The sequence below is a fragment of the Falco biarmicus genome, chromosome 12, assembly GCF_023638135.1.
Source record: "Falco biarmicus isolate bFalBia1 chromosome 12, bFalBia1.pri, whole genome shotgun sequence".
In the NCBI taxonomy this organism is placed as follows: domain Eukaryota; kingdom Metazoa; phylum Chordata; class Aves; order Falconiformes; family Falconidae; genus Falco; species Falco biarmicus.
Window position 1 is genome coordinate 33,653,766 of NC_079299.1, and position 24,068 is coordinate 33,677,833.

Consider the following 24,068-nt stretch of genomic DNA (forward strand, 5'->3'; position numbering starts at 1 on the left):
AAGCAGGTGAGTAGCACAGCCAGCTGCACAGCCTCTGTCGCCAGGTCTCCTGTGGATGGGAGAAAAGCTTCCGCACTGCTGAGGGGAGGGAAATAATATGGAAGAGCAGAAGAGAAGGGTCAGTTTTACAGAGGATATTGGTGAAGCCCTAGGAGGGGGCACAGAGTATATTGCTACTGAGGCCCTGGCTGCCCTGATCAAACTTAGGTGGCAAAAGCAGCAGCTGCCAGTGTCTGATTTTCAGGGATTTTGTCCCAGGTAGCTTATCCCCATGTGTATATTGGAGGAGGTTGTGTGTGCTGCATGGGGCCGCTGCTTTAGGAGTTAAGAACTGCAGAAATCAAGCAGAAACGGGTAAAATCTTGATTTCTCTGCTCTCCAGCCCTTCAAAAAGGGAAATAAGCTTTCAGAGTAGTAAGTGTTACACCTAAGAGTTTGCAGGGCAAAAGTTTACCAATGCGAAACCAGATATCTAATATGGGTTGTTTTAGCCATAGGAATGATGCTGTGGTATGCAGGTGAGAATGCACTATCGGTCCTCATCTGTGTTGGACTCATCGGGGGTTGCTCTCATTTAAGCCTGGTCTAAAGAGCTCTTCCTTTCAGTCCCCGGTATAGTAAAGTATAGTATAGTCAAGAGAGGGCTAATGGGCACTTGTCTGGGGTTTGAATTTTGGATACTTCCTTCAAATGGAGGAAGCATAACCTGATGGACAGTCATTTTACAGCTGCGTCCTTATGCTTGGCTCCCAGAGGACCAGCTCTCCACTGGGTTACAGTATTGCTGATTTAAAACTCAAATTTGATCATGCCTAAACTGTTTCCCTGATTTCCTTTCTGCCTTAGTCTGGTAAACTGTAATTTAAGTGGTTTCCAGTGCTTTAAGATTTATATGGAGTCCTTGGTTGCTGCAAGACTATATGGCACAACTTAGGCATTCAAGATCTGGACAGTTATAACTAGACTACATGATTCTTGTGAGCAGGCTGGAAGTGCTGCCAGTTCCCTCAGTGCTAATTAGCTCCTTTTACCCTCAGTGCATGGTTACCTTATGCGCACAGCTTTTCTATATCAGATTGTTCTTCCCAGTGATCAAATGGTTCACAGACTTCAGTAAAATGACTCATGGTCTAAGGAGGGCTGAGATTTAGTTGTCCCCTAGTTACTGCATCAGGGAGACCTACTAGGATATCTGTGAAATGTGAGCAGCATGTACAAGTCCCAGGCATGAGCATGTTCCCTTCAGTCCAGTCTGAATTCAATATAAGAGTCCTTGCACTTCCCAGTGTCTTCTTGGTCTATGGCTTTTGTGCTCTAGGTCCCTCCTAGATAGCTGCATTTAAGCATCTGGATCTTAATGTGCTCATTCAGGTGTCTGAGGAAATTCCCTGCAAAGATTATAGTAGAATATGAAAGAACAGGAGAGGTACTAGCTTGATTTGCAGTAACCAGGTCATCTTGCTTTCACAGGTATGCTGTGTGGCATTGTGACAACACCCCCTGTACCCAGGAGAGACTTCATGAGACAGAATAGCGACAGTTGCCAGCAAGCCTGTTCATATGTTTGTCATTTGTTTCAGAAATGTTGTAACTCTATTATTAGGCAGAGCTTAAGTCTGCAGCTACAAAATCCCCACCGACATCTATGCTGAGAAAAGTGCATAGGAACTTAAGCAGCATCATAAAAGCTGAGTGGAATAACGTCATTATAAACTCCCTTACAAAAGATGCTCAATCAAAATGAAGGGGCTCGCTATCTATAAGATGTGAGATTTAATTAAAGATCTCTGAATAGAATTATGAACCTAACTCCACGTTTCTACATTTGGAAATTTCCATCATAAAGCATCTCCATTCATCTATCCCTACATGTATTGGAATGTATTGTCAGGTGGTATAAATCTAATCTGACTCAAGGACTTAAAGGCCTGCTTTTTTATTTTAGATAGGATTTTCTGACATGTCAATGATTGCATAAAGAGACTTTATACTGGTCATAAATTCCATCCACTTTAAAAAGCCATAGTATTAAGAGGCTGCAGATATTTTTTAGTATAATGGTCAGTATCTTTTTACAGCATTTGTTTTGCTAGTAGTTTTGGAAAATTCCAATATTGTAAGAGTTAACATGCAGAGAAAGCTGGGAAACTATCTTTTCTAGCACTCTGAAATAGGACCTTTCTTTATATATCATAGGAATTAAAATGAAGTTGCTGTTTGTTTGACTGAATTCATGCACGAGCATCACTGGAGGATGTGGTCAGAAAATTCATTTATACATTCAGGGGCTAGATCCAAGTCAGTGTAAATTAGCCATCTCCCATCTGTCTCCTTGTGGTTTACACCTGTGAAGGATGTGACCCACAGTGTTTGACATGCACTCAAGAAATTTGAAATAAAGATTTGAGGAGAAGCTTCTACTGAGGGGTCTTCCTATGACTGCAAAAAATAGAATCATAGGGAAGATGTTACCGCCACATGACTGCTTTTAATCTGCCCTTTTGAATACTATTAATGAATTTAAGGGCTAGCTTAGTAGTATTTTTTTCTTCTAAGATCTGAATCACAGGCTCATTCAGCCTACAGTGACAATTCCTCCTCATTTCCATGGCTTTGGAAGGTGTCAAGTGAAATGAACTGCACAGCTATCCCATTTTGTCCTCTGTTGCATATAAATTCCTGGATTTTGTTGTTAACGCTTTGCTGGAGTGTTGAGTATTTGTCCCAAAACCTGTGCAAATGCACAGAGAGCTGTAGTGATACCTGTCAGTGTGGTGGGTGAACCCGTGGCTCTGCTGAGGTTCTGGCTAGCAGTGTGCTGGGGATCTGGCTGCTCTGTGCTGCTAGACTCTTGTTTTGCAGTGTGACCTTTGTTGCCCAAGTTATCCTCCCCTGAGTGAATCAGTGTGGGTCAAGTTGACGTTTGTAGCAAGGAGGAACCCAACATCCAGCAGCCTAAAAATTTCCTGGACACCTAGTGTGTGAGATGCCAGCAGCTGGCCTTGCAGTGGACAAGGGCATGTAGCGGTAGGACAAGGATGGGGAGGACCCACATTGCTGAGCAGCAGCTGGGGGCTGTGTCTGGTGGTGCTCCCCTGCCTACTGGACCATTGCATGCTTTGCACTCTTGCTCAGCACTTTAGGCTGGTTTCCTGTCTCAAGGAAGGCAGGGGTCCCAGGCTGGGGGAAATTAATACAAGAAACAGATGTGAACCACCGGGTGGGTGGAAAGAGTGGTCGTGTCCTCTTCCAGACACTCAACAGGGCTGTTCATCTCCTGTGACCATTCTCCACCAAGACACTCGTTGTGCTGGCGCAGAAGGGTGCTGCTGGTAAAGCTGAGCCCTTTCCCGCTGCCCTGACAGCAGCAGCCCTCGAAGCCTCCCCCACGCCTGTGGTTCAGCTGCCTCCAGCTGCTACTTGCAGCCAGGCCTGGGGGACAGCTCAGCTTGCAGGGACTGCTACTGCAGGCTCTGTGGTGTGTGTACAGGAGGGATTTCAGGGGGAAAGGGATGCCAGATAGCCTGCTGAGCTCATAGGTTCCATAAACATTTGGGACTTGATTCTTCTTTTCATGGCTTTGATAATGCTAGTGTGATTTAGCATGTCTTTGACTTTGCACGGACATCATCTGCTGCCCATGACCTTATGTCATTTGCACTTCAGTTGGCCATCCCCTCATCTCCCTAGTGACTATTCCTCTGGCAACTGCAGTAGGCCAGTGAGTTTCCTGGCTTGGGTCTCCTCTTCATGTTCTAGCATGTGTGGGGAGAGCTTACACAGAATGATGGGCTTAACTTTGGCACACACCACTAGTGTGGCAGTCATGCTGGTGAGAGCCTGGCTGACATCCTCTTTTTGCCTGTTTTCCCAGGTTGTTGCACTGTCATCGTGGAGTCTCTTGAGAGATTCAATCTACTATACACTGTCTGTTGTTGCACTCATTGTGGTAAGTTTTTGAAGGTTATTCTTCTGTGGGAGCCCACATGTAAAGGGAACCTGCTAAGAAATCATAGTCTTGTAGCTAAGATCCTAGCTCCAGGAGTCTTGTGGTTTTCTGCTCATGGAAGAATGTTCTTGTGATCTCCCTGGTTCCATAGAAAAGCTTGGCCCAAGGGTGGGAGATTGAGGAGTGTCCAGAAAGCCCAGAGCGACAGCTGGGGAGAGGTGTGGTTCTCCAGTCCCAGTGCAGGCGTTGGGTGCCGAGCTGAAACCCCGCTGCAGTCCCTGGAGCAGATGTGTTGGTCAGCCCTCTCTTGACAGCGACCCTCGTGGCTTCCTAAAAAATGTCTGACCTGACCTGTACGGAGAGGCAGCATTTGTGCCCAGAGGATATTACTCAACAACTACAAAACTTTTTTTTTGCACATAGTCGGAGCAGGTCTTGTTCAGTGCATGCTAGCAGCAAATCCTCTAATGAAAGCTATAGTTTCAGTAATTCTTCGTGGTGCTTCTGTTCCAGCTTTCAGCAAGCTCAGCAAGTACTCTGAATCTTTCAGAATCAGGCTATGCAGTGAGAAAATGTTAGCACAAGTGTTTAGATAAAGATACTGCCATCAGTTTAGCATTACTTTTGCAACCAATACTAAAGTCAGGAAATGTAAAAACTGATTTTCCTGGTAATGGTTTCTACTTTGCTTTTTTTTATTTCTGGGCTTTGTTGTTGTTGGGTTTTTTGGTTTTTTTTTTTTTTTTAAGTAAAGTCAACTTCCACATGTAAGCAAGAAGGAAGCTTCAAAGTCAGACAATGTACACTTGCATTTCTGAAGTTTGCACTACTTTTTTTAGTCACAGTTTGAACACTGTGTTTTGTCTTGCTTTCATTCTGCATGTGTCTGTGTACCATAATTATTCTGTAGGTGTAAAGGCCTCTGTCTTATCTCAAACAGAGGGTTTGCCTCAGCCGTTTTACTTTTATTCCCCATACTGCAAGGCCAGCCTTTTTGCACCTGATGAAAAATAACGCTTCTACTTAATTATTAGGAATGAGCTGCAAAATAAAAAACTTTTTTTTTTGGTTTGTCAGCCTGACACTAACCTCATAGCAGAAATTGTTGTTAAACAACAAACCAGGCCACACCCCTAATTGTAATAAATTACATTGCATGGGCTTAAAGACATCTAGCAGGTGTTCTTTTAGTTCACTCCACAAGAAGCACAGATGTGGGAAGTTGCCTGGCATTTAGCCTCCTGGTTTTTGGATTGGGTGTTTCATTTATTGCATGATGGCAAACAAGTTAAAAATCTGTTGAATCTGTCACTGGTTTTTAAATTCTTTAACCAAGGCAGATTTTTTTCATGGCTGGTTCACCCTTGTGGTTGTCACCTGCTTCAGGATGTTGAGAGCCATTCTTTATTTTACCGTGTCCCGTGCAGCCCTGAAATTCCTAGCTATGTGTCCTACATAAGGAGAAAGTTGTGTGGCTCACTGAACAGACATTTCTATGATCCTTAAGACTTCTCTCCTATACTTTATTTCTATATAAGCTGTTCTTCATAATTACAGAACCGCAGAAGTCCTTTTCTTTTGGGAGTGTATCCCATAATACCAGGATACAGTTATTTTTTCCCCTAAGCCTTGGGTTAGCTTCTCTCTAGATGTATGTCCACTCTTCCGCTCAACTTAGCAGCTGTGAGGTTCAAAGCCCTTCATGCAGGCAGGGTAGCAGGACTGTGCAACTCCAGGCAACAGTGGAGGCTTGAAGGCATTGCCAGAACTCTTACTCCATGTTACAGCACCACGTGGCTAATTGTGGCTTGGGAGATGTGAAGCGCATCCCACTTCTCTTCAGGTCACTCCACAGCAATCACTGCAAATGACTTTTAAACACCTGTTAGAGAAAAAGAGAAAGATGCAAGGAAGGAAAAACACTTTAAATGGTTAAAGAGTTAGCTTCCACCTGATTTGCTGACCCTTTTATATGCAGTATTGCTCCCCAGTTGATGGTAAAGGAGGTTTTCTCATTTCAGAGCTAAACATCGCTTCAGTTTGGGAAGTTTCTCCTCCCTTTCACTCACCCAGGGACCCCTGCCTTCACAGCGGCTTAGATCTTTCCTATCCTTTTAAGGCAGAATCAAATTTAGGTGGCAACACGTTGTTATTCAAATACTGGCTCTCCAGTCACTGATGGCTCAGCTGGGAGAGAAGCCACAGGCTCTGTGCAAAGCTTAGCAGGACCTGCACTTGGTTCCTTTGTTAGATTTCTGTTTGCCTTAAATTTTGGAGGGTGCTTAAATGCTTTGCCATATAAGGCTATCTTTTCCTATCAGGGCGTTGAGACTTAGCTGCAGCTGAAATACAATCATCTTTCTTAAGGGATGATACTGCCTGTAGAAGGTTGCTCTCACAGTATTTTAAACAGCAGCTTTTAGTGCTGTATTGTCAGTTGTACTCCACTGGTGTTTTTTACTAATCATAAACACACCTGAGGGGAGATAAATACATTCCTGCCAACGCTGAGATGCTGCAACTTTAAAAAGCTTGTTATTCTGTTGGGTAAATCAATGTGACTTTGTCTCCTTCCATTTCCACTAGCAGAGGAATTACAGTGCTGCAGTAATAAAGAGCAAAACGGTGTAAATTCACCTGTTCGCTGCTCCGGGCTGTTTGATAAGAAATGAGTGAACTCTAAATCACAGGGATTGGAAGTGGATAAACCACACTTACCTCACCTTGATTCGGTCTTGTGTTTTTTTATTTTTTAAAAACCTTACAATAGTATGGCAAAGCTACCTCTTTGTCTTGTAGAGCCTGGCAAAACTGTTACTCCTTATTTCCCTTGAAAGGAAAAAGATGCCTGTGTACCCTGACTTGCACGGATTTGGTTAGAGTCATTAGTGACAGAAGTGGGATGGGTGCTATTTTTAATCACGAAGCTCAGCACACATGTTTTCATGTCCCTTCACACCAGCGCGTTGTAACCTAAACCAGGACTTGTTGGATTAGATCCTGGTGACTGAGCCCTAACAGCACGGGGAACGTTTTTGTGGCCGTGTTTTCTTCCGCTATCCAGCGTGGGCATTGCTGCCGCGCGGGGGTTGCCGTGGGCTGCACAGGGCGGCTGGCCGCCGGCGGGCTCGGTCCCCTGCCCCCGCTTCCCTGGCGCGCTGTCAGGGCTCTCGCTTCCCCGGGGCGAGGCGGGATTCCCGCCGCTCCGCGTGGGCCTTTGGGGGGCCTGAATGGAGCCTGCGCTGCCCGCCGGGGCTGGCGGGACAGGGCGGCTGTCCGGGCCGCTGGGTGCTGCGCGCAGCGCCGGCTCCGGCCTCCCTGAGAAGGGATCCCGCGCACCCTGCCACCACCCGCGGCGGCCCGGCCGGCCCTGGGGCGCTCCCGCCGCAGCAGCCGTTGTAGGCGGTCACGGCACACCGGCTGAGCGGCGCTGAGGCCCCCAGCCCTGCGGGTGACAGCCGAGGTGGACGGCGGGAGCAGCTCGCCACCGCTGCCCGCCTCTGGCGGGAGGGGCGGCGGAGCCCAGTGCCCCCCGCCCTGCCGCAGCCGCCGCGGTGGGGCGCGGGCTGTGGACCGCTGCGGCCACCTGCCGGTCGCCCCCGGGGCCAGCCCGGGCAGGCCCTGCCCGCACCGGCGCCCCCCGCGGCACCGCGCTGCCTTCATCCAGCACGCCCCTCGCACCTCGAGAGGCGCTTTTTGCCCGAGGCGGCTGGCCCCGCGTGGTTACAAAAGCTTCAGCATCCGTCTGCAGGTGTGCCAAAGCAGCCGTCGCAGTCAGCTAGCGTGGCGGTCACACAGATCTTGAGGAAAGAATGCCCTGGGCCCAGCTTTCAGGCAGCAAAGCCTCGCAGCAGCTGTGGAGCTGGCTGTAAATCCCCACCGTGATGGCCCAGCTGCTGCTCAGGGCCAGGCAGTAGAAGAAGCCGTGGCTCCGGTGAGGCCTACCGCGCAGCTCTGAGCAGGCAGAGCCCCTGCGCCGGCTCGCTTCCATGTGGCCTGTAACCACTTCTGCTGCCACAGCCCCAGTCACGCAAGGATCCGGCGATGCTTGGGAAGGAGCCTCTGCCTGCCTTTGCTGGGTGAGAGATGAAGGGTGGGGAAGTTCAGAGGCTGGGCCAGAGGGCAGGGCCAGAACAGGCCAGAGCTTACTCCCATTGCCCTGAGCTGCTCTGTCCTCTCTGTCCCCTGCTCGGGTCATGAACTGTTTCCAGCTGTGATTTTGTGTATAACGTACCTATTTTTAAACTTTTTCTCCACAGTTTATTTATGATGAAAAAGTTTCCTGGTAAGTCAATCCCTTTTCATTTTTTTCTGATTATACCACAAAAGCTTCAGTAAGTAGGGTTCATCAGGAGAAGAGGGTAAAGTTAAAAAGTTCTGCAGGGTGATTCAGGCAGCAGTTTCCTGCTGCGTGAGAAACCTCTGCACAAGATAGGCTAGAATAACTCATTTTCTGAGCCAGAGGAAAACCTAGGAGAGTGTCACTTGGACTGTTTACCAATACAGTGGTGGCAGTGGGTGCCCTCTGCCCACCCTGCAGCAGCCTGGGGATGGCATTGTGCTCAGCAGAGGCAGAAACTGCTCTTTGGGTGCTGGTGTCCCAGGGATTTCAGCCACCTGGGAATGGAAGGGGCCACCCAAGCAGTCTGATAACCGTGTTGTGCAATATAAGTGCTCCAATGTTTGGATTTTTAATAATTTAATATTTTTAAAAATAAAAGCTCCTAAGGCAATTTCAAAAAGTGAAAGATTGATTTAAAGAAAGAAAAAAAGAAAAACAAAATGCATAGATGTTAATGTCTCGATGAATGTGCTTAAATGTACTGCAATAGGTATGGTAGGTTAGGAGGGCTTCAAACTTTTTTAAAAGTGTACTTTCAGTTGTTTTGCTTTCATGGTTTTGTTTGCAGCACCTCTCAGGGCTTGTAAAGTGACAGTGGTAGCTTTGATTTCATGCACAGCCAGTATTATTTAGATTACAAGCACTAGGGGGAGTCAGGCTTTTTGGGTTGCATGTTTTCTTAAACTTTTCTCAGTAGGGGATTTATGTTTGATTTCAGAAAAGGATTTCTGAAACACTTGAGTTTTGCAATGGCTTGTTTTTCTTTGTTTTGTTTTGTTTTTTAAACTAAAATTGACTCAAGACCCAATTGTATTCGTCTGTGACCTTCAACTAAAACACATCAATGCGGAAACTGAGTATTCAACTGCCAGAATCAGGGAATGAGATATTGCTATGGTTAGTGCAGTGTCTCAGAATCCATAAAGAGGAAATGGCCCATGACTCTATTAGTATATAGCATTCTGATAATGGATGATTTCCACAAAGACTAGCAGTTTGCCATAGGATATGCTATCCATATTGCAGCATTTTGGTCAATGAAAAAAGTTACATAGAAACAAGTTCTGCAAGTCACATGCTATTTGGTTTTCATACAAACTTCATTGGTTTGTTACAGAAAAAGTGGAGAAAAAAACTGACGATATCTAGTCGGCAGTTTCAACTGCCGCTTGTTGCATTCTCAGTGGTTATGCAGCAGCAGTAGCAAAAGAGGAGCTGCCCCTTGTTCAGGTTGTCTCAGCATGATCAGTGTGCTTTAGCATACTCAAAAAGCCCAACGACCTTCTTCAGACCCGTGCAGGCAGGGCAGGATGGCCACTCCCCACACTCTGCCACAGTCATCACAGGTATTGTCCTTACAGAAGTGTATGTGTTCCTTGAGTGCATGATTTGTTTGCTGAACTTGTAGGTTTAGTCACTTGTTCTGATGGAGTTGATTTGGCCAAGTAAAACCAGAGCAGAAGTCAGGAAAACAAAGGGGACATCACACATCGGGGGGTGTGCCGTTTCTTTACTCCTCCCCTTTTCTAGAAGTGTGTTAAGAGCCCAAGAGAGTCAAGCCTTTCTTCAAATTTGTGGCAAGACAGATGGGGAATGGCTGAACCCAAGCAGCTGACTGTCGTGGCCTGCTCTCATGTGTTTTCTGTATTGCTCTTGTTTGCAGGTGGGAGTCCTTAGTCTTAGTGCTGATGTATATCATCTACATCGTTATCATGAAGTAAGTCAAACAACCCTTGGCTTGTTTAGGTTGTAAGGCGTCCTCCTCCAGTGCTTTTTCAGAGGTTGTAGAGGTAATTAAAGGGAGCCACAGGCTGTGGGCAGGGCTTCCATTGCGTCACCCAGCTTGCATGCCAGCTGCACCTCCAACGGCAGGGGTTAAAGCACCTTGCCCTGTCATGTGCTTATCTATAATTGATCCTGATGAGGCAGGAAGGGGCTTCTTATCCCCATAGTACAGATCTGAGTATCAGACATCTAAAGGTCTACACCAATACATGCAGCATGGGCAGCAAACAGGAGGACCTGGAAGCCATTGTGCAGCAGGAAAACTATGACATAGTTGCCATCCTGGAAGTGTGGTGGGGTGACTCGCACAACTGGAGTGCTGCAATGGATGGCTGTAAACTCTTCAGAAGGGATAGGCGAGGAAGGAGAGGTGGTGGGGTAACCCTGTATGTTAGGGAGCGTTTTGATTGTCCAGAGCTTAATGATGGTGATGACAATGTTGAGTGTTTATGGGTAAGAATCAGTGGGAAAGCCAACAAGGCATGTATCGTGGTGGGAGTCTGTTACAGACCACCCAACCAGGATGAAGAGGCAAACGAAATATTCTATAAGCATCTGGGAGAAGTCTCACAATCGTTAGCCCTTGTTCTTGGGAAGGGACTTCAACTTAATCAGCTGTCTGCTGGAAATACAATACAGCAGAGAGGAAACACTCTAGGAGGTTCCTGGAGTGTGTGGAAGAGACCTTCCTGGCCCAGCTGGTGAGGGAGCTAGCTAGGGAAAGCATCCCATGGGACCTGTTTTTTTGTGAACAGAGAAGGTCTTGTGGGTGATGTGATGGTGTGAGACTGTCTGGGGCATCTGTAGTGATCATGAAATGAGTAGAGTTTTTGATTCTCAGAGAAGTAAGGAGAGGGGTCAGCAGAACTGCCACCTTGGACTTCTGGAGGGCAGACTTTGGCCTGTTGGGGAGACTGGTTGACAGAGTCCCTTGGAAGGCAGTCCTGAAGGGCAAAGGAGTCCAGGAAGGCTCAACATGCTTCAAGAATGAAATCTTAAACATGTGTGAACAGGCTGTCCCTGTGTGCCAGAAGACCAGCCAGCAAGGATGAATACTGGCCTGGCTGAGGAGCAGGCCACTCAGGAGAGCTACAAGGATGTTGTGAGGTTATGCAGGGAGAAAATTAGAAGGACCAAAGCCTAACTAGAACTTAATCTGACTACTGCTGTAAAAGACAATAAAAAATGTTAATATAAATACATTAGCAACAAAAAGAGGGCTAAAGAGAATCACCATCCTTTATTGGATGTAGGGGGAAACACAGGACAAATGATGAGGAAAAGGCTGAGGTACTTAATGCCTTCTTTGCCTCAGTCTTTAGTAGGAAGACCAGCTGTTCTCTGGGCACCCAGCCCCCTGAGCTGAAAAACAGGGATGGGGAAAAGAATGCAGCCCCCACAATCCAAGTGACCTGCCACACCACCAAGACAGCACAAGCCTGTGGGGGTGGGTGGGACCCAACCCCCACCCACCCCAGGGTACTTAGGGAGCTGGCAGCAGTGCTTACCGAGCCACTTTCCATCATTTATGAGAGTCCTGGCCAACTGGGGAGGTCCCCATTGACTGGGGGTCAGTCAACGTGATGCCCATCTACAAGAAGGGCTGGAAGGAGGATCCGGGGAGCTATGGGCCTGTCAGCCTGACCTCGGTGCCGGGGAAGGTTACGGAGCAGATCATCCCGAGTGCCATCATGCAGCACCTACAGGACAGCCAGGTGACAAGGCCCAGCCAGCATGGGTTTATGAAAGGCAGGTCCTGCTTGGCTGACCTAGTCTCCCTCTGTGACAAGGTGACCGGCTTAGTGGATGAAGGGACAGGCTGTGGGTGCTGCCTGCCTAGACTGTAGTAAAGCCTTTGACAGTGTTTCCCACAGCGTTCTGCTCGAGAAACTGGCTGTTTGTGGCTGGGATGGGTGTACGTGAAGCTGGTAAAAGGCTGGCTGGGTGGCCAGCACCAGAGAGTGGTGGTGAGTAGAGTTACATCTTGTGGTGGCCTGTCACAGGGGGTGTCCCCAGGGCTCGGTGCTGGGACCTGTCCTGTTTAACGTCTTTATCAGTGCTCTGGAGCAGGGGATCAGGTGCACCCTCAGTAAGTTCACAAGTGACACCAAGCTGGTGGGGAGTGTTGACGTACCAGAGGGCAGGGGCCTCTGCAGAGGGACCTGGGTAAGCTGGACCAAGGGGCCGAGGCCATCTGTATAAGGTTCAGCACGGCTCGGTGCCCCCATGGGCTGGGGCAGGGGGCTGGAGAGCTGCCCGGTGGGAAAGGGCCTGGAAGGCTGGCTGATGGCCGGCTGAGTGTGAGCCGGCAGTGCCAGGTGGCCAAGGAGGCCAACAGCGTCCTGGCTTGTGTCCCAAATTGTGTGGCCAGCAGGACCAGGGCAGTGACCGTCGCCCTGCGCTCGGCACTGGTGCAGCTGCCCCTCGAACCCTGGGTTCAGTTTGGGCCCCTCACTACAAGACAGACACAGAGGGGCTGGAGCGTGCCCAGAGCCCCCAGGGGGGCTGGGGAAGGGGCTGGGGCACAGCTCTGCTGGGGAGTGGCAGTGGGGGCTGGGGGTGTTCAGCCTGGAGAGGAGGGGGCTCAGGGGGGACCTGATCGCTCTCCACAACTCCCTGAGAGGAGGCTGTAGGCAGGGGGGGTCGGTCTCTTCTCCCAAGTCACAAGCGACAGGACAAGACTGAACGGCCTCAGGTTGTGCCAGGGGAGGCTTAGACTGGGTATTAGGAGAAATGTCTTCACCAAAAGGGTGGTCAGGCCCCGGAACAGGCTGCCCAGGGAGGTGGTGGAGTCTCTGTCCCTGGAGCTATGATGTGTAGATGCAGTGCCTAGGGACATGGTTCAGTGGTGGGCTTGGCGGTGCTGGGTTAATGGTTGGACTGAATGATCTTAAAAGTCTTTTCCAATCTAAACGATTTTGTGATTCTGTCATTTTATGCTTTACGGATCTTATTCTGTGTGAACTGACCAAGGCTAATGCAGCAACTGTATGGCAGAGCAGAGAACCAAATCCATCTCTGAGTCCCACCAGAGCAGCCTCTTCTGTCTTTGCTTTAGCATTCCTATTCAGAAATAAACACACAGAAGATTCCAGTCTACTTTTTATGGGTGCAAAACTCCATAGCAATTTGTTCTTGACTGCTTGGAGTAAAACTACAGCACAATCAACATTGATTTTCTGAGCATCTGGCTTGTGCAACTTCTTTCACACAAGTTCATGCTAGCAAAGCTAGTCTGTTCTGCTGTGTGGTTCCCCTCCTCCTGCCTTGTTTTTAAAAGCCAATAGAAAGGAAACCCAGATTTAAACTGGAACATTCAACAAAACCTACCAGCTGCCAAGCACACCAGTGGTCTTGTCTGAACAAGTAAGAGTAGAGATTTGTTTTGAAATGATGAATAGAGTAAATATTGTGAGAGCAATTCTCAGTGAGAACAGCAAAACATTCAGGCTAGGTTGAAGGGAAAATGAGTCAGAATTTATCTCACTTCTAATACTTAGAAACTTTTCCTTTAACATGGAGGGTGGCTTCACCCTTGCAACAAGTTTCACCCTTGCAACAAGTAACTGACCATCAAAACAGACAGTTTTAATGTTTGAATCTAAAATGTGTTGGTTTTTTTTTCTGAAAGCAATGCCATAACATTTCAGATGTTTCAGACCTGTTTGGATATAGCTGTTGAGGTTGTTGGTCTGATTAGGGACCTCAGGCAGGCGTTCACAGTGGTCTGCCCTTGCCTTTGCGTGTCATGGTGGGGTCCTTGACTCGTGTTTCTGTCAGCTCCTTGGCTACTCTAAATAAAATAAGAAATAAAGTTTTTCCCCTCCCCCTGCCCTCACCCCCACGAAGATGAGATGGAGGTGGATCTTAGCATATGGTCTTGTGTTCCTGTGGTAGGTCTTCACAGGTGAAACAACACTCATGCTCTGGTGTGATTAAAAAAATAAATTTGGAAATTGCATATTCAGAATATTAATTACACATAATACATAAGCATACGTGTCTTTGAAGATTCATGTCTTGTATCTTTCATCGCCTTCTGGGTATGGAGAGATTACATTGTATACGGTTTAGTTAGAGCTCTGGCATACTGTGGCTGGATTTCCTTAAAACCAGAGGGGTTTTCTTCCCTCCCTTAGCTGGATCACAGAGGATATGAGTCTAGGAAAGGAAGAATGTCAAGAAATCCACATAGAAGAAGCAAAGGTGCATCTAGACTTTATTTCATTTGTGCAGGTACAACTCAACCATACATCACTGCTTTGAAAGGAAGACAAAAAACTCTGCAAATATGGTGAACGGTTTAGCAAATAACACAGAAATGGACGATAACAGCAGCTGCGATGCCACAGTGGTATTACTAAAGAAAGGTAACTGTTCCAGTAAGTCACCCTGCTTGCTTGCATCATTCTGCATGTTTACAAGTTTGTCTGCTAGTCGTGTGATGTGGACTGCTGCTGTCTTATCAGCCGTGAAAATGGGCAGGGAAGTGGCATTTTTGTAACCACCCCTGCCAGATGACCATGGGCCCTGTGCCTGGGGGCACAGTGCGGTGACCCAGCCACCACATCCTTTGCCACTTAGGCAGCTCAGGTCTCCTCTGGACAATTCTTGCTGCTGGACAAGTCCCTGGCTGAGAGGAGTCCTCCAGCTTCAAGCCTGACTTGCCCAGGGCTACTTATTTAGACGCATGCCATTGTAAGTTGTCCTGTGAGGCTGTTAAACTGCACTGAAGGTGCCCGATAACATCTAGTATGACCAGTTAAATTTAACTCTATTCCAAAGCAGCATAAACTGAGCAGGGAAAAAGGGTCTACTTGTACTAGCGTGTACTTTCCCCCCCCAGTGAAGGGAGAGCGGGGACTCTGTGCTGGTCTAGGTAGTGTGCTCTTACTGCACATGATGTCTTGAATGTGCACAACTTTAAGTGGATTTCACATTGGCTGAAATCTGCTCCCATTTGACTTTAGTCATAATTACATATAAAAATGATTGTATTTCTTCAGCTAAAAAAAAATTCACCTGCTCTGTAGCTCAACAGCAGTAGTTCAATGTGTGCATTTGCAAGCATGCGCTAAACTATATTTAGAGAGGCTATTTTTTTAATCTTTGCAACAGTCAACAATCATGTGCAGTATGATTGGGATTTATAGGCACCTATCCTCAGGAATAACACACCACCCCCACACCGCCCAGTCACTGGTTTAACCTGAGAAGGAGTTCTGTCTTGTCTAAAGCATTCCTGGTCTCTGACTACAGGTAGGCTGCCCTTTCTCTTCTGCTGGACTTAAAAAAAAATAATAACAAAAATAGGTGTTTCTTCCAGCAAACAGTGATTAAAAGACATCGTGTGTGTATATAGTAAGCAACTAATCATGAAATGTAGAGGGGTTTATTTGCTGACATGAAACCCTTTGAGTCTACCAGAGGCCAGCTATCAAGATACTGCCTTGTTGCTGAGGGAAGGCTTTTGTGAGTGCTTCGCACTCTGATTTGGGGAAGCTGCTTTTGTGGGAACACCTATCTGTAGCCTGAGGCTCTCAACAGTGAAACTGTTCTGGCAAGATGACTACGCTCTGTACCAGTGAAGCTGGACTGGTAAAATTCAGTAAGCATAAACTCAGGCCTTAGTCATCTAAGTTTACCTGGTGGCCTCAGGGTTATGCACAAATGAGCCAGTTCTGATTGTGGGATTTGGTTTAAGTCTCCCCAGAATGCATCTTTGCATGACACTGCTCAGCTACTGGTATTTTTTTGTTGTTCTGGACACTTGTGGTTACTCAAACTGGCTGAGAAAGGAGGGTGAAAAAATTGCATCATTTTCTTACAGATTGTTCCTGTACAGGCAGGTGCTCTGCTGTCCACACTTGCCAGTAGCGTGGGGTCGCAGCGCCCATTGTAACAGATTGCCTGAGGGTTCAAACACTGTTGTTTCTATTCCAAAGCCTTTTCTGAACAGAGTACCAAAAAGAATCAAACAGAAGAATTTCTGTGTTTGGGGCAGTTCCCCCAAGTGCCATGCAGGAAATGCCAGCATGGAAGAAGTCACAAGGAAAAGCTGACTGGCTGGTTTGAATTTTTTTTTAATATGAATGACCCCACATTTACCTACCCTAGTTCATGGAAACCTCAGTCAAAAAAAAAAAAAAATGACACTAAGGCTGAGGAGATACTCTTCTGTAAGACTAACAGTGATGGTAATAAATAGTAATGCCATGAAACATTTGCCAGTGTTCAGCACTGATTTTAATAAACCAGAGCAGAGATGTGTCAGGGAAGACCTCCGGTTTCCCTGCTGCCAAGTCCAAAGTCCCTAAGTCCCAGAATTCACAGCCTGAGGTAGCATCCAGGCACAGAAAGGATGGATGCTGGCCCTGTGCCACCCCAGAGGGTAACAGGCACTGGCTCTGTGCCCCAGGTGGATCACAATTCAGGTGCCTGCCTCTGTGTTCTTGTTCTTTGCTCCTGCACTTTGGGTTGCACCCCATGGACCGGCATGTGTGCTTGCTGCCAGGTTTGATGGCACTTTCCAGCTTTGAGCTGTGAGCCCAGGAAGCAGGAACCTTCTTTTCATTTGCGCTGGTGTCCTGCAGGAACACAGTGACAATTTCCTCACCCCTATGTATGGCTGGTTAATGGTGAGTGAGGCCAATATCCTCACAGAAGCGCAGATTATAACTGTGGAATTAATGCAGTTTACTGTCGCACCATTTCCGCCTTAGCGGAATAGCTCCTGTGGAAGCAGTGATATGCCTAATGCAGGCCTGTGATGAACTGTGCAGAGTAGATTTAATTCTCTGTAATGAGCATGAGTGAAGATACGATGCTGGCGATTTCTTTAAATACAGAAATTAAGGTCAGAGGAGGTATATTTTGCATGGTGGTAGCTGAAGGAATGGTTCTTACAAAGGACTTCTGGAACCTGTGGGTTTATTCTTCTAAGAGCCACACAGTGCAGAGAGAGAGAGAGAGAGACTGCTGGAAGGCCTCAATTTCTTTTTGTTGCTTGGCTGCAGGAAATTTCCACCGTAAAGCCTCAGTGATCATGGTGGATGAGCTGCTGTCTGCCTACCCACACCAGCTTTCATTTTCTGAGGCTGGGCTCCGGATCATGATAACCAGCCACTTCCCTCCCAAAACACGTCTCTCCATGGCCAGCCGCATGTTAATCAATGAGGTATGTCTTTTATCTCCCCCCACCTCTTGTTTTCCTTCTGAATTTGCCTTTTCCTATAGCAGTGTTTGGGTCAAAATCGAACTTGTGTTTCTTCTGGATCCCTGATAACATTTTCCCAGGTTTTATCCTTTTGACACTGACTTCATTAAATCATCACTTGGTGTCTGTGCCCATGGAGATTTTAGTAGAGAAAGTTTCGAGCTGTTATGTGGTTATGTTACCTGTAGCTGTTGCTCACAGGAGGTGCCCCCCTGCGTTGATCTGACATTAATATGGTTTGCACTTATTTAATATTATGGCACTCACTGAGTCAGCACTTAGTCTGGCCCTGATCTTGTAGTACTCCTGGAGTAATTTCTGCAGCCACTGGGCCTGCTTTTATAGAAGTAGTGTATGTGAGATTTATCTAGTCATCTGCAAGCAGGCATCACATTATACCTGCTCAAAATTCATCCCTTTTGCTTTTAAAGCCAAATTTTTAAAGAACTCTGCACATCTCTCTTTCTCTGTTCCTCCCTTTATCTTTAAAAAATTAAATTAAAAAAAAATCTTTCATCAAGAGTTTGTGCCTGTATTTGCAGAGACAAAGGCTGATCAACAGCAGGACTTACACCAATGGTGAGTCAGAAGTAGCAATCAAAATACCTATCAAGCACGTGGTTGAGAATGGAACAGGCCCCAGCAACTCTGCCGAGCGGGGCGTGAATGGCACGCGGCGGGATGAAGACATGGCTGAGGCTGGGAACGAGACAGAGAATGAGAATGAGGATAATGAGAACAATGAAAACGATGAGGAAGAGGAAGATGACGATGACGATGATGACCATGAAGGACCATACACACCTTTTGACCTACCCAGTAAGAAGTTCCTGGGTTTGTGTTGTTCCAGAAAGCAAAATTCAGTTTGGGTGTGCCAGAAAGCATTGCAGATGCGTGTTGAGGTAGAAGTGCCTGCAGCTTGCTGTGTAGCTCCTGGTCACAGGCAAAAGATGAGAGGAACTGGGAAGTGGCAGGAACTTCTCAGGGTACAGACTCCCGGGCTTGGACACTCCTCTGCTGCAGCTCGTGCATCGGCCCAGTGCTGCTATTTCAGTCAGAGGGGAGAGGCAGCAATCTCCATGGAGTGGTTCCTGCCCCCAGAACCTAGTTCACTGTCTGGAGAGACCCGTCTCTCTCTGCTGACTGGAAAGGGAGATGAGGGTGGTGGGGCCACTGGCAAGGTACCTGAATGCAGGTCAGATGTGTCTGCATCTAGGTCTTAGCTTTGCTGGGGAATGGGGTGCACTCTTAGGTCAGTGGTAAGGTATAGTGCTAGCAGAGACAAGGCAGTGGTGTTGCTGATGCAGAGCAGAGACAAAAGAAGGCCCTGGGCACCTCTGCTTCCTGCTGTTAACTAAGTGCAGCCACAGTGTCTTCTCTTTCTGGGGGGCTTAGAAAATCAGAACAGCTATGTGACTTGTGAAAAACCGCATGTGCCTACAGGGTGGCAATCTTCTTTTTGCCAAGTCCCTCTTACCCCATCAGGCCTCTAGTCCCAGGATGATTATAACATATCCCTGCCCTACCTTTGACTCACAGTTGCCATAGCTGGCAACATCTGCTGGGTTGCAGACAAGCCACAAGACTGTAGGGACTGGTCCTGCTCTTTACAGGTGAGGTATGTTTTTAGAAACTCCCGTTCAGATCTCCTCACTCAAACAGCATAGCTGTAGTTTGAGTAAGGAAAGAACCCTGAGCCTTGAAGTAATTTAGATGGCTTATGGACTGTGACACTTAAGTTCATAGCTGGCAAAGGTTGCCGTGGTCCTCTGGCAATCTCTGGTACAAACCCCTGCTCAGAGCACATTGCCCCAGGCTGTGTCCATTTGAGTTTCAATTATCTGTAAGGATGGAGGTCCCACAGTCTTTTTGGGTACCTGTTCCAGTGTTTCACCACTCTCATGGTAGGAAAAAAAAAAAAAGAAAATGCATGACTTATGGTAGCATCTATTCTGAATTTTCCTTACTGCAAGTTGAGTTCATTGGCTCTTACAATTCCATTGTGCACTTCTGTGAAGGGCCTGGTGTCATCTTTTCTGTACCCTCCCACTGGGTGGTTGAATATGGATTGGATCTCCTTCCAGAACTTGCCTTTTATGTGGTAGCTGTAAGTAGTGTGCCCAGGGAGGGCAGCAGATGTGCTCTGACCCATTATTTAACAAACTCTCAGGGAGGAACTTCATACTCTTTCCCTGTGCTCCTCTCTGCCCTCCAATCTCTGCCATCACTCTGTGATCTTCCAAACAAAAAATGTCTTGTCATTATCTCCTTGGATAGCAGTTAGGCTGAAGTGTCCCTGGCATCTTGTTTGTTAATATTAACAAAACAATAATATTCTGGACTAAAGCAGACTAGCATTGTGATTGTTTCTTTTTTTTTTCTTTCTTCTTTTTTTTCTTTGTGGTGTTTTTTGTTCTGCTTTACAGCTGGCAAGATAGAAATCTTGAAGTGGCTCTTCACATGGCCACTGAGTTTTGTCCTGTACTTCACAGTGCCCAACTGTAACAAACCACACTTGGAAAAATGGTTCATGGTTACCTTTGCTTCTTCTACCCTCTGGATTGCAGCCTTCTCCTACATGATGGTGTGGATGGTATGTACCAACTGAAGCATAAACCACAGCCTGGGAGAAGTATCAGAAGTGGTTTTGTCAGCTTAGGGAAATGTGTGGGAAGTTCTGCATACCTGAATTTTTAGATGAGAAACCTCAAGCAAGTCTGCTTCCATTTCTATTAGACCTGGCTGCACTCAGAGAAGATAATTAGGGGCCAGTAGCCATGGCCTTTGAACTTGATTCAGGGCTGGAATTTTACCCGGTTTCTTTAACGTGGGGAAAAAATTACACATGCACCAGTTTAACACCTTCTTGTCATGCAGGATAGTGTAAGGAAGTCCTGATGCTAGTAAGAATCTGGCCTCTCTAGCTTTTCCTTTTCGTGAAGCAAGCAAGCTTGAGAGACAGTTATGAATGATAACACTTTGAACTCAGCATGAACAAAAGCATGATGTTCAGCCAAATTCTTGCACAGCTACTCCAGCCAACAGGAACTTAGTTCTACCTCATTATTCTAAAGGTAAAAAGGGGTAAATAAAAATGAACACAAGGAAGTCCAAGCATAGTTGGCCTGTTCACGGGGTTTTGTGCACTGGCTGGATAACTGAGCCTGTTAGCTTGCTGCAGGCCTCATTACATGATATGTGTAGGTGAAAAGTCTTAAGTTGTCCTCACTAGGATCACAGTAATAACACAGCATGGATTTTGTTCCTTCTGGGGCAGTCTGTACTCTTAAGCAGAATCAGGCAGTGATGGGGCATTGGCATCAAGAGAGGGTCTAACAAGGGAAGCCAGGTTGTGGGCTGCTGCACGTGCAATGTAGTGCATGATTCATGGTCTGTCTCTGCATGGGACCTGAAGAGCATGAAGATACCTCGCAAAAAGCACTGGCCACTTCTTTCCCTGTTAGAAAGGGGGCGATTACAAAAAAATCTTTGCTGCCTTCACAGTTCATTCTTGCACTAAATGAAAAACCTGCAAACTGATCAAAGCAGTTACAGAAGAGGGGGGTTTATTTTTTGTTTGCAGTAACTCATGTTACCCTGAACAGGAAGTAGAAAGTTACTTTTTTTCTTCTGCTTTTGATCTGCAAGCATGAGGTGTTTTTCGAAAAAAAGCTATCCCAACTTTCTATGGCTGAAAAACTAGAGTCCACAGGGTCACTGTGCTGCCTCTAACATATGGTTCCTATTTCTTGGAGTATGCTGCAGAGTTGAGAAGAGCAATGAAATGTGGCTAGTAGGAAATGGGCATCATTAGGCAAAGGCATCCAAAATTTAAAAATTTTAATCAATTTGAGGAGCAGTAATTTGTCATAGACTGCATAGCAAAGGAAAGAGGAAATTAAAGGTATTTCTTCTCTGCTAATAGGAAATGTTTGCAGTCACCTGGGGATATGTCCTTGCATATAGCATTTTCATAGTATAATGAACCATAGGGTTGTTTTAGTGTCTGTTTAGCTCTTATTTGTATATAATAATGTCTATAAATTTCAGTCAAGATCAGGAGACTGTTACACAGGGTAGTGGACTACCATATAGTCTTATTTCCAGTTTAGTGTCAGGGAAGTTGTGGGTGAAAGGTGCAGAAGCAGCTAACCAAAGAGGGAATATAGCAGGTAAGTGTTACGGTCTGCCAGATGATGAATATACCAAAAAAGCCTGTCACTGCTTCTCTTTAAAACTGTGAGTTTGCACTGAGCTATAAACTCTGTCTCACTTGAATCTTGCAGAATTGGGCCAAGGAGGTCTCTGATTTTAATTCTTGTAAACAGCTTGACAGTTTATTTCCTCTCCTTAGGTGACAATCATTGGCTACACTCTGGGAATTCCAGATGTGATCATGGGCATCACTTTCTTGGCAGCTGGAACCAGTGTGCCAGACTGCATGGCAAGCCTCATTGTGGCAAGGCAAGGTAAGTTCATCACAGAGATGTCGTACTGCTGTGGAAGAGTTTCCATGTGTTGTCTTCCCTTTTAGGTAGCACAGATGTGACCTGAATGTGAAGGCACACAAAGCCTTTCTTCCGAGGCTGAAATTTAAAACAAGAAGAAGGAAATTAATTATGTTGCTATTGCAAAGCAGCTAACAGGTTCTTAATGATGGAATGGAACAAGTTTTGGTGCTATTGTCAACTTCAGTCCTTCAACATTTTTCTTAATATATCAGTGGTATAGAATTGTTTAGAACATGGCATAAGGGTTTTTCAGGTCACTTTCCAGCTTTTCTCCACAGTCATAAGGGCTGGCAGATACTACTGTTTTTAAGGAAAACTACCCCCTGCCCCTCCACCTTGTGACTCCAACTTTTTTTTTTAAGAGAAAAAGAATGTTGTCAGTACTGCTTTGGGGACCAAAACCAGTAGCTCTTCATTGAAACAACCAGCTACTTAACAGACTACCTGAAGACCTAATCTAATCAGTGCAGTATAGAAACTCCTGTGTCATGGTTACAGTGAAGCATCAAAAGCCCCACTGAGCATGGCACCAGGTTGCAGCCAACACAGCCAGTGGCTGGGGTCCCCACAGCAGCAGAGGATTAGTTGAGAGAAGTTCTTAGATGATTCTAGAAGGTGGATTCAGCCCCTTCAACCCTACTGGCCTTGTATGATGGGGAGGGCAAAGGGGAAAGGGAAGGGGTGGGATGAGAGGGATCTCCCTTAACTCTTTGCCTTAATCCATGGAAATTGTCTGGATTAGCTCAGTTTAAATGTATTTCTGTTTAGAAGTTGAAAGAGTTTTCTGAGACATGTCTAATTGTACATGGTTTCCATTCCTGCAGGTATGGGGGATATGGCTGTGTCTAACTCCATCGGAAGCAATGTTTTTGATATTTTAATTGGCCTAGGCCTCCCATGGGCTTTGCAGACCTTAGCAGTGAATTACGGATCATATGTAAGTCCTATGTTTGTTCACAAGTCTTGTTTGTTTGTTTATTTATTTAAAATAAAGCAGCTCTATTTAGAAAAAAAAAAAAAAAAAGACCAAAATTCTGCAGATTGGATTTGAAGAAACAAATAGTTTTGCTCTGTTATGATTTGGGAAATCATAAGGATGCTCCCCATCCTTTGAAGGACAAGTACTTCCATTTCCTCCTTAAAGGCAGCAGTCTGTGCTGAAAAAAGCTAACTCTTCGTGTTTTCACGCACTTGAATATATTTCAAATAAGAAGAATGATCCTATTTTCAATAAGCCAGAGGGGATAAGCACATAAGTGGAAAGTAAAGGATAGAGCAGACCTGTAGGGCTTTTGGTAAGAAGAATTCTAGCGTTACTGAACTGTTAACACATTGGAAGGTAAAAGAAGCTGTTATATAATTGGATATTTCAGAGCGTGACCATTGTCAGGAAACACTGCAAAGCTTTCCTGTTTGAGAAAAACTATTCAAAATGTATGAAGCCATCATGATAAAAGGGACATCCCCTGCCCCCCAAAGTCTCCCTTCTAAAAGGAAGAGCAGGAGATGCCATGAAGTCCTAGAGGGAAGTCACTGTTGCTATTGCTGTTAGCTGGACATCACTCAGACTGCAGGAAGGACAGAGGAGAGATTCTTGATTACAGTCACGGAGTGAATGAAAGTTAAAAGACTGGACAATCACAGGATTGTTGAGGTTGGCAAGTATCTCTGGAGACTGTCTAGTCTCCAACCCTCTGCTCAAAGCAGGGTCAGCTAGAGCAGGATGCTTAGGGCCATGTCTAGTTGGGTCTTGAATACCTCCCAGGATGGAAACTGCAAACTGCACAGCTGCTCTCAGCAGCCTGTTTTGGCATTTGACCACTCTTACAGTAAAAAAGCGTTTTGAAGTTTAAATGGAATTTCTGTATTTAAAATGGTGTGTGTTGCCTCTTGTTCTTTCAGTGGATACCACTCAGAAAAGTCTGGCTGCACCTTTGCTATACTCTCCTCTCTGGTGTTTATACACATCAGTAAGATCCGCCTCAATCTTCTCTTCTCCAGGCTGAACAGTTTCAACTCTTTCAGCCTCTCTTTGTATGTCAGTTGCTACGGTCCCTTAAATCATCCTTGTGGGCCTTCACTGGACTTGCTTCATGAAGTTTATGCCTTCTTTGTATTGAGGAGCCCAGAATTGGACCAAAGACTCCAGATGTGTCTCACCGGTGCTGAGCAGAGAAGGATCATCTCTCTCTACCTGCTGGCAACACTTCTAATACAGCCCTGTATGCTGTTGGTGCTCCGTGCCACAAGGGTGCATTGCAGACT

General features: G+C 46.2%; 1 protein-coding gene across 11 annotated transcripts in view; it reads left to right on the plus strand.

Moving 5' to 3' along the window:
- Window positions 1-24,068, plus strand: part of LOC130157758 (sodium/potassium/calcium exchanger 3-like) — a 280,298-nt gene that overhangs the window by 134,175 nt on the left and 122,055 nt on the right. For 9 of the 11 annotated variants that reach the window (XR_008825023.1, XR_008825024.1, XR_008825025.1 and 6 more), the window contains 9 exons: window positions 3,875-3,949; window positions 8,209-8,234; window positions 9,955-10,008; window positions 14,313-14,458; window positions 17,093-17,253; window positions 17,835-18,111; window positions 19,719-19,885; window positions 21,647-21,761; window positions 22,628-22,740. Coding sequence is in view for 7 of the 11 variants with exons in the window: in XM_056357686.1 (XP_056213661.1) it covers window positions 3,875-3,949; window positions 8,209-8,234; window positions 9,955-10,008; window positions 14,313-14,458; window positions 17,093-17,253; window positions 17,835-18,111; window positions 19,719-19,885; window positions 21,647-21,761; window positions 22,628-22,740 (1,134 nt within the window). In the remaining 4 variants the exon portion in view is untranslated. The remainder of the gene's footprint in view (window positions 1-3,874; window positions 3,950-8,208; window positions 8,235-9,954; window positions 10,009-14,312; window positions 14,459-17,092; window positions 17,254-17,834; window positions 18,112-19,718; window positions 19,886-21,646; window positions 21,762-22,627; window positions 22,741-24,068) is intronic. The other 2 variants (XM_056357687.1, XM_056357681.1) reach the window with 1 other exon arrangement.